We start from the raw sequence: 20,209 nt of genomic DNA on the forward strand, positions 1-20,209 counted from the left end.
TCTCTGATCTCCCCCTCCTTGAGCTTCAAGGTCTAATTCCAGCACCGCTTCTTTCTCCAGGAAGCCTCCCCACCCCTGACTGGAACGGGTGACCTCCTGCTGGGGCCAGTACACGCACGACACAGCGGGAGGCGCCACGGGCCCTGGAATGGCTGGAGCTGTGCAGTCCGCCTGTCTGAGTCCCAGCCAAGGCTTTACCGTGTGCCCTCCGTGCTTCAATTCCCTTAACTGTCACGTGGGAATCATAACATCACTACTCCAAAAGATTATCTCAGGATCAAATAATTTCACCGATACATTGAACTCACTTAGAACAGTGACTAGCACAACGCAAGGGTTTAATCAATGTTAGCCTTTATCACATCCTATGGTCCCTATGCACACCCAGCTTTGGGCAAGGCTTACCACCGGTGCTCAATCAGCTGTGGACTAGTCACAGAGTAGAAGTCAATGTCCTCTGCTCACAGACAGTCACCTCTATGACCTCAGACTCTTTGCTTAGATAATTGGTCAACACAGGCTAGGAATACACCTTCCTTTCACGAGTAGTTGTGTGGGAGAGAGGCAAGAACCCCAAAGCATGATTTAGAAGAACTAGTTCATCATCCTAGCTCCTCTGCCTTCATCCCTGGACGACCTTGGACACATGGCTTTACCTTGCAGAACGTCTGTGCAATGGGAATGGGACTCCTGTGAGGTGCAGACAGACGCAGCGCTTGGCAGCACTTCGCACTGTGATGCAAACCCGATTTCCATGTGCCAGGCTGCACCCCACCACACCCCCATCCCTCACTCTCACTTCCAGAAGCACACTTTCCAGACCAGCACAACTGGCAGCCTCCGCCCCAGAAACAGGTATATTTTAATTTGCCCCACCCACTGACTTGATGAATTAGATTTCTCCTCCTCCAGGGACTTTCCTGACTTCCTTCTGTAAATGAAGGAAGGAGCACATGAGCACACTATACATAAATATGTTTGGGAAGCTTTCTTCTTCTTCTTTTTTTTTTTTTTTTCCTTAAACCAAACTTGGTTTCTGTTGTAGGCGGTGCATTCCCTAACAGGGCGGGCCGCAGGGCGCTGCGGAGCGGGAGGAGGAGAGGCAGGGGGAGGAGGAGCTGTGATTAATTCACCCACTGTGAGAGCTGGTCTTCTATTTAATGGGGGGTCTCCCTGCCCAGGAGGAGTCAGCTCTGTCTCCAGGACCAGCAAGACTATGGCAGAGGACCTGGGCTTTGGGGAGACAGCCAGCGTGGAAATGCTGCCGGAGGACCACAGCTGCAGACCCAAGGCGAGAGCCGGGCTAGCAGCCAGGAGCAGCAGCGCCCGCTGGGCTCTCACCTGTTGCCTGGTGTCACTCCCCTTCCTGGCAGCGCTCACCACCTACCTGCTCGTTGGCCAGCCCAGAGCCCCAGGAGAGGCCAGTGTGTTCCAGGTAAGCAAGGCTGCCGGCTGCCCCTGGGCGTCGCAGACCCTCTGCGGGCATCAGCAAGCGCACGCAGCCGTGGCCAGGGCTCCCTGAGCCGTCGCTCCCCTCTCCTGCCTTGCTCGACATGCACAGGAAATGCAGAACGTGAGGGATGGGCAGGCCCAATTGGGTGTTTGTTCCCATTCAAAGAATTGTTCCTTTTTATGTGTATGTAGGAGAAACCTCAAGCCACGTGTTTTTAGATAGTTATCATCATAGTGCACTAATAAGCTGGGAGTGTTCCTTTTCTTTAAAAAAAAAAAAAAAAAAAAAACTCTTTAAATGACATAACTAACAAATGGTCATTGGAAAAAGTTAGAAAGCACAGAGCAGGAAAAGAAGATAATTATTATTACCCACAACCCCGTAGAGGTAACCATTCTAAAACGGTAACATTTTGGCGTGCTTAAGTTCATATTTTTTCATAAGATGGGATAATTTTGAGTGTCTTAATATGTTATCATTGAATTGACTGCTAATAAATTCACAGCAGCGTGAAGATACAGATGCTTGTATTAGAGTCCGATACATGTACATGCAGTAACTTATTTAATCAACCCCCTGGCTGTGCTCGGAGCAATTCTTTTCCAATGCTCCAGAAAGCCCTGCTCACCAGACTGTCTATCATTTCAGGTCTTGCTGGGGGAGGTGGGATGGGGGCTGGGGGGCGTTGTCAGAAAATATGCACAGGGTTTAGGGGGGACCATGAGAGCACACACATGTGAAGGCGAAAGCTTAAAATTTGGAACGAGGAACATCAAAACGCCTAAAGCCTGAAGAATGTGCCTTTCCAGAAGACCCCTTTTTTAAAAAACGCTCTTGCATAATCTGTGGAAGATTGCTTTAGTTTCAGTCCAAAGTATTACATTCCACGGGAGAAAACAGCCTTTTGCACTGGTTTCATTGGAAACCTGGCTTCAAAGCCATGCTGGCCAACTTCAAGGCAGAGACGCAGAGAGCAAGCCACGGCTCATGTGCACCTCGCACCACCCATCACGGCGAGCAAACAGCGTGATTGGGGCGGGCAGCAGCCTCCGAGGCCACGTGCCATTGTTGAGAAAAATGTGGAAATATGCAGGCCATCTGGAAATGCTGTTTATGTTAGAGGAGCAACGCAGGGCACGAGAGGTCAGGCCGTGACCCCAGGGTCACCATGGTGCTGTTTCCCGGGAAGCCAGACTGCAGCATCCAGTCCACACTCTGGGACGCTGTCCATCCTGATCCAGAAGCAGCAGACAGTTGTTCCTGAGTGACTCCAGTGACATGCACTCTCCTGCGTTCCAAAGGGAAACACTCCCTCTGCCCAAAGTAATGTCTGGGATCCCCTAGGTCGGCGGAAGCCAGAAAATACCTCTGTTGGTCTAGAAGACCATCAGGTGAGATGCCGCGGTCCAGGGGGCCAGCGAATTGCCCAGTTGGGAAGAAAGTTTGAGATGGGAGCCATCGCTAGGCAGGAAGCCGATGAGGGGAGGTGTGGGTGTCTGCCCGCTGGTAGGTAAGCAGGAAATGGAAAGGCTGACGGACATTCTGTTCGGGTTAAACTAGTCTCCCTGGAGCGTGGACATGCGAGGACACTTGGAGCGTGGTTTGGCCAGGAGGTGAAACTCCTGGTGCATCAGAAGAAGGACAAAGGAAAATGGGGGTGAGGCAGGGACACAGGCAGCAATTGGGGTCCGGAAAAGAAACAGCTGGCATTTGAAGAGCATTTGAAGAAGAAAAGTTTAAAGAGCTGGAAATGGGTTCAAAGAAGGGCCTGTTTGCTGAGATGCAGACAGATTGGAGGGAACCTCCAGGGCTGGAAGCATCCCGGGGATTCCCAGCAGGTCACCAAACCTTGGCCTGAAGGGGCAAAAGGAGGGAGGAGACTTAGAAGAACCCAAGAAAACCTAGTGTGAAGTAGGAGGGCTGCCTGGAGGAGCTGCCGCCAGGGCACAGGAAGACCATGAGTCTGCCCAACAGCAAGGAGAGAAGAGGAAAGGGAGAGGAGTCGGGCTACTGTGCTCCCAGCATGCAAGTGTGCCCAGAGGTCATCCTCCAAGGTCACAGGGATGGCCAAGAAGGGTGGATCCCGAGTGGCTAGCAGACAATAACCAGCTCAGAGGAGACCAAAGAAGATGGGATTCCTCTGTGTTCTGTTAACATGAAATTAAATTGTAGTTATAAGCAAGAGTTGTTCGCTTAGGGAGCAATAATTGTATATTCAGTCTAACAGAGATAAAAGATTTGTCTTAAAGGAAAAGAAAAAAGATGGGATTCAGGGAGGGAACAGCAGGTCGCTGAGCAGAGCTCGGGTGGGTATGGACTTAACAGTGAAATGTCATGGCTCCGAGAACCTGAGTTTGGTTCCCAGCTCAGCCAATTCCGCCGTGTGAAAACAGGTACCCGGCTTCATTTCTTTGAACCTGTTTACCTTTCTACCAAAAGAAGCCCAGTATCAATACTTCGACAGCACTGACAAAGGCTGTGTGAGAGCAGCTATACTCTGCCGATGGGGAGAACAAGACGTACGCAGTTACTGTGATGTGATCGTCATCTGTGCCAGGCATCAGACAAATATCAAGAAGCCTAAGTCTTGGCCTTACGGAGTTCCAGGTCTGACGCAAGACAAGGAAATAGGCTGTGTGCTGTGGAATTCAAGATGTTCTCCCAGCCCAGACTTGGGGGTAGAGGTGGTTCACGGAAGGGCTTCTGGAGAAGGAAGTCAGGGATGGCCACAATGCTGTTCCTAAGGTCCAGACCCCTCAGACAACACAGGCCACTGGAGATAACAAGTCCATTTAAGGTTGTACAGCCCAAAGCTGCAAACCAGACCATCTAACCCCTGCTCAGTGTTCCCCTCCACTGTGTTAGTCTCCCCTGCACATTTCCCAGGTCATTGAGAAAAAAAAAAAGGTCTATCTAGTCTTCAAAGGATTTATAATGCCCCAACAAGGCAATCAACTCTAACACAAGGAGAAGTAAGAGAGAGGGTCACCCAGCCCTTCCAATGCTTTCACAGCCCTGAGAGGCAAGCCCAACAGCAGAGGGTAAGCCACTTATAAGAATGACAACACGAGCATGACCTTAACTCTCATTTCACATTTGCAGAGAGCTCTCACAAAGCTGATCCTCCTGCATTTTCACAGCAGCCAGAAATGCAGTGAGGGGTCAGCAGCCACACTTGGCAGACAGGGAACTTGGAGAGAGGCTGTGTGAGCACCTGAGGTCACAAAGCTGGGACGGGACAGAGCTGTGTCTCTGAGTTGGCAAATCCAGGTCTCGTTGGTTTCCATGTTGCCTCCTCTCCACTCACCATCAAGCTTTGAGATTGCGAAAAGCGCTTTTCATTCACCCCTTTTAGAGATGAATGAATGGATTACCCTCGTGTAAAACAAATCATTCTGTAAGGACAAGCCTGGGCTTGATTCTCCACACAAGAGCCAAAATGATTCACTGAAAACTTTCACTGGATTGTGTCATGGCCCTACCTCTGCGGCCTCATCTTGTCCCACTCCCCCCCCCCTCCCCTGCCTCGTCACGGGCCTCCAGCCATCTGCCTTCTCGCTCCCCAGCGCGCCAAGTGTTCTTCTGTTCCCTCTCTTCACTTGGCTGTTCCCTCTGCCAGGACCGCTCTAAGGGACTTCCTCTTTCCATCCTTGGAACGAGCACAGGGGGTTGGCATTGCTAAGAATATTTTCTAATCTAATCTAAAAAAGAGTTGAGGCTTAAGAAGAGGAGGCTTCCAGAGAAGAGAGTGAGTCAGGTACACAGCCACTCCAAGCTCGGGTTCCCGTGTTACCTGCCCGGCTGAAGTGCCACGCGGATTCCAAGTCAACTGCATCAGGCCCGCAGCGAATGCCCGGCAATGTGGTCACGGGGTGGGTGTTTGCCCTTTCCGTTCCCTGAGTAGAAGAGGAAAAGCTCTTCACAGATTCACAGAAACTAAGAGATGGAAATGCCCTTAGTCCTGGGGTCAGCAACAGGGCCCCACAGGCCAAATCTCACCCACTTCCTGTTTTTGTAAATAAAGTTTTGTTGGAACACAGCCACGCCCACTCACTTATGCACTATCTGTGGCCGTTTTCATGTCACAAGAGCGGAGTTGGGTCATCGTCACCATGATTATATCACCTGCCAAGTTAATGTGGACCGTGTGGCCCTTTACAGGAAAAGGTGGCTGACCCTTGGTCTGGCTTATCTCCTTGTTTTCCAGTTGAGGAAACCAAGGATCAGAGATAGGAAGCAAAAGTCCAGTCTCAGATGGCAGGTCAGGGTGGGCAGAGCCAAACCTAGATTCTATTTCTACAGTCGTTGGGCCTCGTTCCACCAGCAAACAGGGCTGGCCCCATTCTTGCTGGGCCCCCACATCAGACAAAAGCCACAGCAACTGCAGGAGTGTCCCAGGTGTCTATTAGCAGCAACAAGAACAGTTCCCAGGACTGAAAAATACATATTTTGTAAGGGGGGACTCTTCCTTCAGGGGGTGGTTGTATAAGAAAAGACTCAATGTGACCGACTCATCACCAGGTAAGTTGCAGACAGAAATCACAATTAGGTGTGGAAAGGTTGGGGATAAATGCCTTCAGGTGATGTGTCCATAAGTAAGGCCTCAATTATCTACGTCACGGCAATTAGCTACGTCACGGTCCCTCCGTGCAATGGAAAACTGCGACTGCTTTGTTTGTTTTTTTAATGAGGCATCTCTGTATGTAAGGATGGAAAATCTCTCTAAGATTCGGCATTGAGGGGGGAAAAGCAGAGGACGAAACAGCAGAGTATGGAACACTTTGTTTTCTGGAAAAAGTAACACATTGTCACATATATGAATGTGTTTATAAATACAGACTGTCTCAGGGAGAGGACAAAAGAGACTGGCGACTCTCTTTTGTCCAGGTCGGGGAACCGGACGTCTGGATGACAAGGGAAAGGCAGAGACATTTTTAAACATATAGCCTCGTGTACAAAATGTATATGTGACCTATACAAAAAAAATAGACATGGTAAAGTGTTTTAGGATATTTAGACTCCTGGAGACTCTTAGGTAGATTTGCATCTCAGAAAAACTATGGGTCAGAGGTTCAAACCCACTTTGAATTCCGACCTAGCCATTTCTTAGCCCTGTGACCTAAACTTCCGGGGCCTCAGCTTCTTTATGTATGAAATAGGTATAATTATAAATAAACTGTTTATAGCATCTGGCAGAAGGCAGGGCATTAGGACGTGGTAATTAGGGAATTCCCCTGCCGGGGAAATCGCATCCTGGAAAACAGCTTCACCTGCTGTGGAACCCGCCACAGCAAGCCAGAGAGCAGGTGTGCGTGTCGGAGGGCTTTTCTTGGTCTCTGACATTTGTGGGCTATCTCCAGGCCTCCTTATCTATCCTGGTCTTGTACCCTCAACCCACACTCCACTCCATGCATAATCCAGCTGCACTTGACCATGCCTGGGCCTTCTCACTGTCCTCAGGATGGGTGTAGAGACCGGGCCACCATCATCTCAAGATGACAGAATGCCCCGCACGGGCTCAGCCCGGAGCCTGCCGCAGAGTAGGCACTCGGTCCCGGGCACTGAAATGTCAGGGTGCCATACGAGACACTGCCTCCCAGGGCTGTGCCAGTACCCTGTCTCTGTCCTTCCCTTCCAGGTCCTACTTCTAGAAACATCTATATACATACTCTCCCCCATGTTCTCCTTGGTTCCCTCTAATCTCGCTTCCATCTCTTCCTGAATATCCCTGCAAGACCCCTGGCCCCCGTTCCCTGTGCCCCTAGTCCCTCCCCCACACACGTGTCACTGAGACCCCTCATCTCCTCCCAGAACAGGGCCCGACAGTGACGCCAGCTCAGGCGTCAGAGTGACACGGACTTGAGGGAGAGCCATGGCTTCACCACATCCCAGTTGTGACCTTGGAATAATTTATTCTATGCCCGGCTCCATGCTAAGCTTTTTCATATTTAGGGTTTTGAGAATAAATGAGATCACGTCTACAAAACTCTTTGTCTGGTGTCCGGTACAAACACACGCAACACGTGTTTGTTGTCATTACCACACGCATCATCTCAGTCAATCCTTAAAGTTGCACAATGAGGAAAGTTCTACTCTTACCTCCATTTTAGAGATGATGAAACGGAGGCTTAGAAAAGTTAAGCCACGTGCCCGGTCACACAGCTAGAGTGTGACATGGGGGTTCAAATCTACATTCCTCCTAAACACTATAACTTGTCTGCCTCTGGGTATATGCCCAACAAATTATACCTCCTGGGGTGGTCAGGAGGATTTACCAATGACACCTGAAAAGTGCCTGTCACGTAGTAAGTGCTCAATAAGAGCTAGTCTCCTTCCTCCCGAGAGCACCTGGCTATACCTGGCACAGAGAAAGCACTCATTAAGTGTTTGCTGAGTGGAGAGAGAGAGGGAGAAATGCACAAGGTACCTGACCTCCTGGTGCCTTACACTCCCTGTCTATAAAGTAGGAAGTTTAGTGCTATCTTCATAGCGCTGCGCTGAGAATTCTGCAAGGAGATATCCTAAAAGCGTTTGCCCTGAAGTAGATGCTCAACAGACATTATTTCCCTCCCCACTGCACCTTGGACGAGCCCTTTTTTCCCTCAATCCGTTTTCTCAGCTGGCACGAGGACAGTCTTGATAATCCCCTTTCCGTGTTGTTTAGAGGAAGCAAATGAATAGATGAGATAAAAGTGCTTTGTAAATTGCAAAATGCGGAGCACTCGGTGACCCAGACTGTAGCCTCAGGAGGTCCTCCAAGAGGAGCCCGCTCGCCCCAAAGCTCGGGCGGTGGGCAGAGGACGCCGAGGCTGTGGAGGGGAGTTATGCAAGTGCAAAGGAAGGGAGGGCGGGAGCTGCCGGTGTGAACGCCGAGCAGCCGCCGCCGCTCCCAGCTGGGGATTCCAGGCTCCATTCGTTCGCCTGTTGAAGTCACCACATGCATCGGTCTGTGGCCAGCGGTCACACCCGACGGACCACACACTGCCCAGCTGCAGCAGGACATGGCTGCAAGAGGTCATCCGCTGCCTGGGCTCTTTAATGAGGCTCCCTGGCTGACAGCAGCTACTGGGTTTTGTACGCGTGTAGGGGGCGGCGTACCTTCCATTCTCTCCGCTCCTGTGCATCCTAAGAGGGCAGAAGTCCAGAAGCAAACTGCGGACTAAGGAAGGCTCTCCTGTTGGGAGAAGGAGGAAGCTTCCCAGAGCCCTTGAAGGGTGCCGATCTGCCACTGGTCATGCAGAGACACGGAGTGGCTGCTGTTTGTCACTGACATGATGAAAGCACGGAAGCTCTGCAGAACCAACAGCGTATGCCACAGCCTTTATTGAGCCCAGAGAAAGGCGGAAAACGAATTGGATATCCACTTCATGTGTACGTTCCTTCTTGGCCACCACGACAGTCCTAGGAGGAAAGAATCTTTGCTCTGATGGAGGAGGAAACAGTCTCATTGAGGTTAGGTGACACGCCAAAGTCAGACCGCCAGGAAGTAACAGACCTGGGATTTCCACGTTTCTTTGCTCTGCGCCACTCTGAATGCTGCCTGTCAATGAAAGCCTTGGCCAGAGCACCTTCGCGGATGGTGAAATGAAGGGGCTTTGGAATAAAACATTTCTAGGTCGGATTTATCCTTGTGCGAGTATGAACGGGCATATGCAAGAGAAAAAGACAAGCAGGCAAATGTCTGTGTATTTCCCCCGGAAGTGCTAGGAGGCTAGGATGCGCCATGAAACCCCTAGGCCTTTGCCACTGAGGCATGTATGAGGGCAGGCGATGGCTATCTGTCCCAGTTTTAACATACTGGACAGTGACTGGAGAACATGGGAGAAAGGGCAAAGGGGTCAATAGTTAAAACACACTCAAGGGATTTATCTGGGGAAACGCCAAGATCATCTCAAAGACCCTCTTGCTTCAGGTCCGATCTTCCCTTGTGTATGCTCAGCTAACGTTCATGGGGCTCCTGATATGTGCCAGGGTCTGTGCTGGGTCTAAAGGTCCCGATCCTAGACCCTCCCCTTTTTCTCTGACCTTTGGCTTACAAAGACTGTTCTAACAAAAAGGTGATCCAGTCCTTTGAGGGCAGCTGGAGTATCGGATGAGGAACACACAGAGACCCCCAACGTGGACCGGCAAGCCCTCAACTCGACAGGAGCCTCCTTCTCTCCTCCTCCTCCTCCTTTCCTGTCTGAAGGGTTCGAGTAATCCCCAAAATGCCTACAGTCATACGTCATGGTTAGTTTGAGTCAGGGACTACCAATCGACATACAAAACCAAAAACAAAAAAATGAGAGGATACCAAGAAAGAAAACCAAATAAGAGCGAATATTCCCTGACCTATAGAAATTAAGGGGTGAAAGGCTTCACTTCCTTTGTTCAGGCTAATAAGTGCTGGTGATGGTGGGCTTCCACACCCCACTAACACGGGTGCCCATGGGCAGACACGCTGTACACACCGGCCTTTTCTGGCTCTAACGTCTGACAGAAGCCCCCATCTGTCAGCAAACATTTCTAGAGCCATGACTATGCTCCAAGCAGAGCTGATGAAAGCCTGCAGAGGCCCCCGGCCCCAAAAGATTCCCCCGGCCCCAAAAGATTTGGGCCACCCACCTCTACATAATTATATTTTTTTAATTGAAACAGGCTCCAAACACTGCACGCATTCTAAAATAAAAAGTTGTCTTTCCTCGTCTTTTCCCTTGCAAAATTCTGTCTAAAGTCACTGACGCTGAACCTGACTCCATCCTCTGCTCTCTTCTCTGCTTGTCTGTTTGATGCCCAAGCATCAGCGTGTTCTGACAGCTGGGTCATCCAGCAGAGGTGCCAGCCAGAGCATAGTGGTAACCAAGGCAGAAAGACCGGGTCCTTGCCTGCATGCAGCTTGAATTCTACTAGAGAAAGAAAATCAATAAACACTCAAATAAGTAAATCACTTCAGGGAGGGATGAATGTTCAAGAGGAGAAATAAAATAGGATCCTGGTTCTCGGCCAGTGGTTTGAGAAGGCAATTAGGGGAAATAAATTACATTCTTCTGGGGTGATCTTGAATACTGTGTCTATTCAAATTTGGAAGTCAATGCTGCATTGACCATCAGCAGCCACCATCTCCTGGGTCCCCCAGAGAAACCCAGAGGCGATGGAGATGAGTCAGGGTTGGGCAACAGTAGACATTTCACTGGCCTGGTGTTACCAGCAACCATCTGGAGAGCAGGCATTGAACCAACTCAAATGCATAAACTTTTTCCCAAATAAACTACGATGTCTTCCTCTCAAATCTCCTCTTCGTTCGTTCCTGCTTCCCATGACAGTAATCTTCCTCTCATGATAGAGTCAATTATTAAGAAAAACAACAAGGGATGGCTTTAGATATGGTTCTTGGAAAAAGAATCCCAGCCAGTGTTCTCCTTGGGGTCTCTGGGGTGCTGTGTTCTTCAACACCTGCCAACTGGCACTATCGCCGCCCCTAGACATTTAGTGGCATTCTGAAGCCGCCAAAATCCATACACATCCATCCATACATGAAAATAAAATGTGTTCCCAAGTTACAGAAACCCAGCAGAGCGAATAGAAAAATGTGCTCACATCCCAAATACATGTTGAGGAAAAGCGGTCTGTGAGCCAAAAGGAATGTTCCAAACTCAGCTGAGTGTCGGCCTAACCCAAAACAAGCAGAGTGTTGGATACGTTTTCTTGGCAAAGTGAATGAGTCAGAGAAGGCCAATCATGGAAAGTACCATTCCCTACACAAGGGGATGCAACCAAGCTCTCCCCCAGTCTCTTCGAGAACCCCACCTTCGGTTTTCTGACTTGCCAAAGGACTGACTGGTTCTCTATCAGCTCTGTCAATAGCAACTGAGGAAACTGGCTACAAAATTAACTTATTTCTGGGCAGCTTCTCCACCTCCCAAGCCCATGAAAGTTATTAATGCTGGACAAGTAGTTGCATCAACCTGGTTTAGATTTTCAAAGACCTTTGTAATCGTGACCCCGTGCTAAATGTGTGTAACATGTTCATCTGGAAGCAGAAATCCTTTCAGTCATCCAACTGTTCCCCTGTGCTGTGGGGCCGCCTTACTCTTGCACAGCTGCTGGCCTTGTCTAGAATGGCTGTGACCTTTTATCACCTGGCTAATACCTGTGGGACCTGTAAGACTCGGGTCAGGGGCAGTTTCCCCTGGTTCTCCCACCTGTGGGGCTGGGATGGTAAACTGGAACTTCAAATGCCAAGATAAAGTCGTGCTTTAGGAACAAACCCTCGGAAGGCAGGCTGGGAGATGGATTCGAGAAAAGGAGAAACTAGATGCAGGAGAGACCTGTTAGGAGGTTCTTGGAAAGACCCAGGCAAGCAGCACACTGAGGCTGGAAGCGGATTCACAAAAGAGAACACATGCAAAATAAAAGTGAGAGTGGGGGTTTGTGAACGAAAGAAGCCAATTTTAGGCCCGGCAGTGAGGGGAAGCAGTACTGGCACCATTAACAGAATTAGGAAGCAGAGAAAAGGGAGCTGGAGAGACGGTGAGGTCAGTTTGTCAGTCGAAGACAAGATCTTTGTCCTCAAGAAGGCTTCCAGTAGAGGTCAAGGTGTGTGGCTTGGGAGGAAAAAGAGCCTGCCAGTCTGGGTTCGAAGAGAATCACTACTATCACAGAACTGCTCACAGGCCTAGACTCAGAAATGACCTGGCCACCTCCACAGGGCCACGCATAAGTATGTGGGACAGAACGCCACACCACAGACACATGAAGATACACAGAGGCAAAACCTCTCTTTCCCACAGACGGAGCCGCCTTCTCTCCTACTAACACGGACACACAACTCCTCAGTCACGAGTATATGCTCGCACACATACGGGTTTTAAGAGGTAAAACTGATCAAGTGTCCATGGCGACGAGAGGATCCCTGGTGGTGGGGACCAAGCAATTACCAGAATCAAAGCTGAAGACTCTGGGTTGGGTCAAAAGCATGTCAGAGAAGGCTCTTTGGAAACATTGTAAAATGTAAGATGGCATTTTACTCCTCAGCAAAGAGCTTAGGTTTGCTGCCCAGCCTTCTATTCCAGCATGGGAGTGGTGGTTCCTTCCACTTCTGAACCTTCTTTGCACTAACTCATACATTTTCCTTTTTTTTTGTTCTTTAATTGAATTTATTGGGGTAACATTGGTTAATACAATTATATCGTTTTGAGTGCATGATTATTTAATACATCATCTGTATATTGTCCTGTGTATTCACCACCCAAAGTCAAGTCTCCTTTTGTCACCATTTATCCCCCCTTTACCCTCTTCTACCCCCCACCCTCACCCCCATCCCTCTGGTAATCACCACACTGTTGTCTGTGTCTATGAGATTTGTTTCGCTTTTTTGCTTCATCCCTTCACATTTTTCACCCTGCTCCCCCAAGCCCCTCCCCTCTGACAGCTCTCGGTCTGTTCTCCGTACCTATGAGTCTATTTCTATTTGGTTAGTTTATTTTGCTCATCTGATTTGATCCTCATCCCAAACATGGGAGTCATCTAGGGCTATGGATGCTATTATTCCCATTTTACAGATGAGGACAGCAAAGCTCAGAGGGAAAAAGTGGCTTGCTCAAGAGTCTGTTGTTAATAAACGATGGAATTAGAATTCAAGTCCAGGTCTGCCTGCCTCCAAAGCAGCTATGGTCCCATTACCATGTACACCTGACATGGCTCACACACTAGGATTGGAATGAAGAAAAAGTCATCATGCATTACAAGAAAACAAGAAAGAATTCTAGAAACTGAGAAAGAGAACACGATGATTATTTCTTTTTTGGTATCATTTTTAAAAGATAGTTCCATTTTCCAAATTGTGGTGGGAAAAGGAAAATGAAACAAGTGCAATTATTTGTTCAAATAATAGAACCATTGACAAGATGCTGGGGTGCCCTTGAAAAGAACGGGAAAAGCTCCCAGGAAAGAACCTTGAAGTTGAGCTCCAGAGACAAGCACGAGAAAGAGAAAGGTCACTAGGTCCTGGAGGAGAAAAGGGGAGAGCTTGGGTGCAAGAGTCCCACCAACCAAATACTCTCATTCCCTTCTCCCTCATCTCAGAGTACCCGGGTGGGCAGCAGCAGCATCTTCATCATACCCATGCTTTGCACAGCTGCATGGATGTTGGGGTCACAAGGTCCACACATGGTCTGAACTGTATCTTTCTTTCCCAACAGACTTCAAAAGGACAGGAATTTGGACCTTCACATCAGCGCGCTTGTAAGTTTGTTAATATTTGATGCCGATTTTTGTGGGGAACAAGAGCATATTTAGTAGTTCTGGTATTTGGATGTTCAGAGGGATGCAAACCCAGAGAAGTGAGGGGCCTCCTTGGCCACTAAGAAGGCAAAATGGTGCCGTGGCCAAGTGCAGGGCCTGTGGATGGATGCTCTTTGGCCAAACAATTTCACCTGTCTCTGTCTCATGTTACTCACCTATAAAAATGGCTCTGATAGTACATACCTCTCAGGGTTTGAGTAGATTCTATTAGTTAATTCCTATAAAGGTATTGCAATAATGCCTACCACATCAAAAGAATACAGTGATTTTTATCATCAACATCATCATCTTTATCACTGCAGTTAGAACACACTTGTCCAATATAATCATTTCTAAAAGCCAAAAGGAAATTGAGGTCTTCTGGAGAACTGATAGGGGAACAGAGGACCAGAAAGGGACCTGTCAAAGTCATATAGCTACAGAGTGGTCCCCACCCCATTCTCTTAGGCTAGCCAGATACCTCAGCGGCTATAGTTAAAGGGACCATGAAAAGGGCAAAAGGCCAGTTAGCTCCCACAGAAGCAGTAGGAGGAAAGGAGAGGCAAGATGAGCTTTATTGAGCACCTATCACATGCCAGGAATCATTCTGAACACGCTCCATCCATGGTAGGAATTAATGTGCCCATCTTAGAGATGGAGAAACAAAGTTTGAAACAGGTTAGATAACTTGTCTAATGTCATGGAGCCCGAGATTCATTTGTGCTTAAGACTTTTTCCCCACCCTGGCTGGTTTGGCTCAGCAGTCAGAACGTTGGCTTGCAGACCAGAGAGTTTCGGGTTCGGTTCCCGCTAAGGGCACATACCTCAGTTGCAGTTTGTCCCCGGCCCTGTTGGAGTGTGGGTGGCAACCAGTCAATGTGTCTCTCTCACATCGATGTTTCTCTCTCTCTCTCTTTCCCCCTCTCTCCCTAAAAAAAAAAAAAGACTTTTTCCTGAGTCTTCTCTGTTCCTGTAAAAAACAAAACAAACTCACAAAAAGGGAAACTGGGCCAAGCTGGAGAAAAGGAATATTCCTCTCCAGTTGCAGGCACCATGCAACTCCCCAAATGTTGTCTTCATTCCAGTCACCTGCTGACTCATACAAAGCATTTTTCTCCTTTCCTTACAGATGCACCTTCCAGAGCTGATGTAGATAAGCCAAGAGCACACCTGACAGGTAATTCTTCCTGATGTGCTTTCCAGGAGACCATGGGCCATGGGCCTGAGGTTTGTTTCAGCATGTTTGCCAAAACTCATTCTAGTAGTTTCAAACTAGAAACCACGCCCCTTAACAACCCAGGTTTCTTGGGCATTTTCTTTCAGATTCTATCAGCCCTCTTCCTTTCTCTCTTGTTTCTCTCTTTCATTTGTGCAGTCATTCAGAAATGGCTTTCCTCCGACTCTGAGAGGAAACTGTGACTCTGGTCACGTAACTCTGAGTCTGGTCAAAGACGAACGGCCCTGAGTGGGGTTGTCAATTTATCGAGTCCATCTGTGCCCTATTCAAAATGAAGTTACTGGACACTTACACTCAGGAAGGTATTTCCAAAGAATTTGCACTGATGTGAAGAGATTAAGAGCAATCTCAGTATATCACCAGTTAGCCACCTCCCCAAGTCCAGTGTTGAAATCCCTGGCCTCTCATCCCTGGAGTTGTCTAACCCTCTAAGACTGCAGAGAAAAGAGCACAGCAGTGCAGAAAGATGTTAAAAACCCACTGCAGCCCGGCCAGTGTGGCTCAGTGGTTGAGCGTCGACCCATGCACCAAGAGGTCCCCAGTTCGATTCCCAGTCAGGACACATGCCCAGTCTGTGGGCCAAATTCCCAGTGGGGGGCATGCAGGAGGCGGCCAATCGATGTTCTCTCTCATCGATGTTTCTATCTTTCTCTCCCTCTCCCTTCTTCTCGCTCTAAAAATAAAAAAATAAAAAAAAAAACAATTTAAAACAACAACAATAAAAAATAATAAAAAAAAAAAACACTGCAAAACTAGAGTTAAAAAGCAACCATACCCTCCTGACCTATAAAAAATTTGCAATCCACAGGGTTATATCCGTGAGCCCAAGATATGTGTCTTAACATCTGTTCAAGAGGAAGCTGTTTGTGGGGAGTGCTGAATGAGGATTAGGACCAGTGAGATGCCAAATTGCCATCACTTAGCACTCACCTGTAAGAATGGGTGAGATTGAAAAGGCTAGGCAGGAAAACCCTAAAAACTGAGTATGGAGATGCCGCCCCCTCTTCCTATTGAATGAGGGGAGTTGAAATTGATGAGGGAATCTAGGCTCTATTGAAGTGCTAATATGCACCAGACACTGTGGTAGGCATTTTACATCTACGATGTATTTAATCTGCATATTAGCCCAATGAGATGGGGACATTGAGGCTTGGGCAACTAAACTCACTTACCCCAAGTGACAGAACTGAGAAGAGCTGAGAGCTGAGCTCGACTGTCAGAATGGCACTGTTTCTGTTACAGCATATTTCCTGCCCACGCTCCTACTTGCTGTTCTGTTGACAGAGCTAATTGTGTATCAATTTAACAGAATTGCGTATCCATTTAACAGAACTTGCTTTACACAGAGACTCAAATGAGTTTTGCTTTTGTATCATCTGGGAGGAATTTTTTCTTTTTTAATCTACTGCATCACCAACAAAGAAGTAATAGAGACTATCCCGGGTGACTAATAAAAATGCCTTTCACAGAATGTGCAAAGAAGTAACAGAGCTCTCCCCAGGCCACTTAGTGCAGGGGTCAGGGGAGACCACACACATTCTGAACATGTACCATAGCTGCAAAAGAAAACACATTCTAGTCAGCAATGGGAATGATGCTTTAGAAAAAAAAAAATCTGGGAACCAGGTTTCTGGTCAACCACCAGGTATGAAGGTTGCTAAACGCTTCTTTAAATATAACCAGTCCCAAAGCTGTGGCTGACAGTAATACATAATGGGGATTACTGTGGATCTCAAAAGTAGCTGTAAGAAATTAAAATGTGTTTTTATTTTCCCTAAAAGGTATTAGTTTATTGAAGATTATCTTCTTTGAAATATGGTTTGATTCTATTCACTTGCATTCATGCATATGTTCTACATAACATATACATGTAATTAACGCAAACATAAGGACATCATCCTGTACACCAGAAGGTGGCAGATTCATTCCCAGTCAGGGCACATAGAGGAGGCAACTGATCAATGTGTCTCTCTCACATCAATGTTTCTCTCTCTCCCTCTCCCGTTCTTTGACTCTCTCTGAAAATCATTAAAAACATGTCCTCGGGCGAGGGTTTAAAAAATTAAATTAAAAATAGGCTTATTTTTTAATCTGTCGAAATGAAAGATGCTAGTTTATTTGGGGAAAGAAAATAAATATGAATTGAGTAATGCTGTATCCAGCCACTGAGATAAAAATGTCTGTGTCTCTTTCATTCACTTGACCTTCAGAACAAGACTAGGAGAGAGCTTCATCTCCAGTTCACAGACAGGAAATTGAGACTCCGAGAGGAGGAACCTCCATGGTTGACTAATAACCTAGGGCTGCAGAATGGAGATTGGAACGGGGCCCAAGCCGTCCAGAGCCCTGGTCCCCTTCACTCCACAAGTGAATTACATTGGCTTATATTTTGGCCCCTTCGATGTCAGAGAAGCATTTCCAAAATGTTCTGGATCTGTGGTTCCAACATTTGCCCTGCTGTAGATTTTTTATTGATCACTACCTATATTTCATGTGGCTTTGGACCCCGTTAAAAGGGGGTGACAGAAACATGTGTCTCTCTCTAAAACGCCCCCTCTTTGTAGCAGAGCATGTCCAAAACAGTAAGTAAATGTTGTTTAGAGAATATTCCTAATGGCTAGGGATTTATACACACCATCTCTTTCATCCTTTCCCTGGGTATTATTATGTCCCCCCACCCCCACCCCTCTCTTGAAGGAAAGGAATGTCAAATAAAAAACAAATCCTGACTTTGTGAGGAAAGAGACTTGATGCAAAAGGATTTCTGCAGGGTGAGGGTGTGGGGGAGGGAAGAGACTATTGCAATAGGGAGACCCCCCTGACCATGAAGTTTGCAAGTGTCTCAAGAGTTAGGCTAAAGGGCTTTTCTTTTATGGGGAGGAGTAAACAAAGCCAGAAAGAACCAGGTGTAGGAAAGGGGGAGAAAGGTTGGCATGATAAGAGCAGAACTGTATACTGGCTCAGGCTGAGGGTAGGCCCAAGTTCGGGGACCTGGAAGAAGGAGAGAAGCTTAATCAAAGTTCAGTTAACAATATTTTGTTCCAATGAAACAATGAGAAATGAAACAGCTCAGCTAATCATTTATAAGACAAAACATAGGAATTTGGAGAGTGTTGTGTTTGGCCTTGTCGTAGGTAAACAAGTGTCTATCAACGGTACCTAAGTCGTTTGGGGAAGAGGGGTTTTTTGCAGTACACTGATTTCCCAAACCAAAACAGTGAGGAGATTTCTAACATTCACTGTTTTCCAGGATCACAGGGCACAGGTGTAATTTAAATTTGTCAGGAAAACTATGGCTCAGAGAGGCTAAGGAATTTGCCCCAGGTCACTGGCGTAAGATTCTACTCTCTGAACAAATATTCACACAATATCTTCCACTCACCCTTCCTCCAGCAGCTTGTTAGCTGTTGCTTTTATTCAGTCACTTTACTCTTTAAAAATAATGACGTTAGCCCTGGCCGGTTTGGCTCAGCGGTTAGAGCGTCGGCCTGCGGTCCTGAGAGACCCGGGTTCGGTTCCCGCTAAGGGCATGTACCTCGGTTGCAGTTTGTCCCCGGCCCTGGTTGGTCATGCGGGTGGCAGCCACTCGATGTGTCCCTTTCACATCGATGTTTCTCTCTCTCTCTCTCTCTCTTGGTTCCTCTCTCTCCCTCCCACTCTACCTGAACAAAAAATGGAAAAATGTCCTCGGGTGAGGATAAAAAAAATAAATAAATAAATAAAAATAATGACGTTAAATAAGCCAGTCAGAGAAAAACAAATACCACCTGATCTCACTTACATGTGGACTCTCCAAAATAAACTGACAAACAAGATAGGTCCAGAGACATGGATGCATGGAATAGACAGACAGGTCTCAGAGGGGAGGGTGGGGGCAGATTAACCAAAGAAATTATGTGCATATGTGCTTAGCCCATGGACACAGACAGTGCGGGGAAGGCCTGGGGAGAGGCGGGGGCCAGGTGGAGGGGGCAAAGGGAGGAAAATGGGGGACATCTGCAATACTGACAACAATAAAAATAAATTTCAATTAATAATGAGACACTTTTTGCAAAGTCCACAGGTTCCAACGCAAGCAAATTAAACCTCTCTTGTCTTTGCAGTTGTGAGACAAACACCCACACCGCCCTCGGGAAGTCAGTTCCCAGCTCTGGACTGGCAACATGAACATGGCTTGGCCTTCACCAAGAATCGGATGAACTACACCAATAAATTCCTGGTGATTCCGCTGTCGGGAGACTACTTTGTTTACTCTCAGATCACCTTCCGAGGTACCACATCCAAGTGTGGTGAAATCCAAGGGAACCGACGGAACAAGCCAGATGCCATCATTGTGGTCATCACCAAGGTAACAGACAGCTACCCCGAGCCCACTGAGCTCCTCATGGGGACCAAGACAGTGTGTGAAATAAGTACCAACTGGTTCCAACCTATTTATCTCGGGGCCATGTTCTCCTTGCAAGAAGGGGACAAACTGACGGTCAACGTCAGTGACATCTCTTTGGTGGATTACACAAAAGAAGATAAAACCTTCTTCGGAGCCTTCTTGCTATAGGGGCAAGCCAGACATCACTGTGTAAAGGTCCTGTCCTCCTAGTTCCTAATTTTCTTCATTCATATGTAATTATAAGTAAGTATAGGGGTTTTCTCGAAGCATTCCACAGAGGCAGCGGGTTAGCTATGAAATTTCAAGCCAAAGTCTACACTATAAATGCCTTCCTGTTAAGAATACGAATTGGGAAAAGGCAAAAGAAAATCAGGCGTGTTATTATGGTTGCTTGGAAGAGGGGTGATTTTCTAAAACTAGAACACTCCCCAAATGAATGGCTGATCTACTCAAAACATCCCCGTACCTCCCCCCGCACCGTGGTCGCCAGAGCGCACAGTGGTTGTTCAGTGTGATTACGAGGCGCTCACTTCAGATCAGGAGCCTTGAATAAAATCCAAAGCCCTGGAAAACAGTACAAACCTCCAGAGGAGAACTCCTTCGTCAGTCTCCCCAGATACATAGTTTCGTGCCTTGCCTAACAAAAAAAAAAAGTGATAACAGCTGGTATTCTCTCACGAATGTTCTCAGAAAGAGAAATTGGTTTTCATGATGCTATCTATGGCACATGAGAAAAGCTACCTTTCCCTTTATTGTGTACACAGGCATCAAACAAGCAAATATGAGTTGCACATGCGTATCAGAAATATAACCATAGCTTTTATGCACCAGTTTTTGTTTTTTTTACGCACCTATGATGTTCTGGGCATTA

The 20,209-nt window shown here is 47.5% G+C and overlaps 1 protein-coding gene across 1 annotated transcript; it reads left to right on the forward strand.

Moving 5' to 3' along the window:
• The first annotated feature begins 1,168 nt into the window (after positions 1 to 1,168).
• TNFSF15 (TNF superfamily member 15) lies at positions 1,169 to 19,528 on the forward strand. The gene is made up of 4 exons (XM_036261821.1): positions 1,169 to 1,435; positions 13,633 to 13,675; positions 14,844 to 14,891; positions 19,055 to 19,528. Exons 1-4 carry the CDS (start codon positions 1,217 to 1,219, stop codon positions 19,504 to 19,506), a joined length of 762 nt encoding a protein of 253 aa, XP_036117714.1. The 5' UTR covers positions 1,169 to 1,216; the 3' UTR covers positions 19,507 to 19,528.
• The last annotated feature ends 681 nt before the right edge of the window (positions 19,529 to 20,209 follow it).

Source organism: Molossus molossus, unplaced genomic scaffold (genome assembly GCF_014108415.1).
Source record: "Molossus molossus isolate mMolMol1 unplaced genomic scaffold, mMolMol1.p scaffold_m16_p_14, whole genome shotgun sequence".
Classification (NCBI taxonomy): Eukaryota; Metazoa; Chordata; class Mammalia; order Chiroptera; family Molossidae; genus Molossus; species Molossus molossus.

What these genes read in the sequence shown, in the direction of transcription:
- TNFSF15 (XM_036261821.1), top strand. Translation starts at nt 1,217, where the DNA reads ATGGCAGAGGACCTGGGCTTTGGGGAGACAGCCAGCGTGGAAATGCTG. An exon ending in GAGAGGCCAGTGTGTTCCAG is followed by an intron (nt 1,436 to 13,632) that starts GTAAGCAAGGCT and finishes CTTTCCCAACAG; the next exon opens with ACTTCAAAAGGACAGGAATT. An exon ending in GCCAAGAGCACACCTGACAG is followed by an intron (nt 14,892 to 19,054) that starts GTAATTCTTCCT and finishes TTGTCTTTGCAG; the next exon opens with TTGTGAGACAAACACCCACA.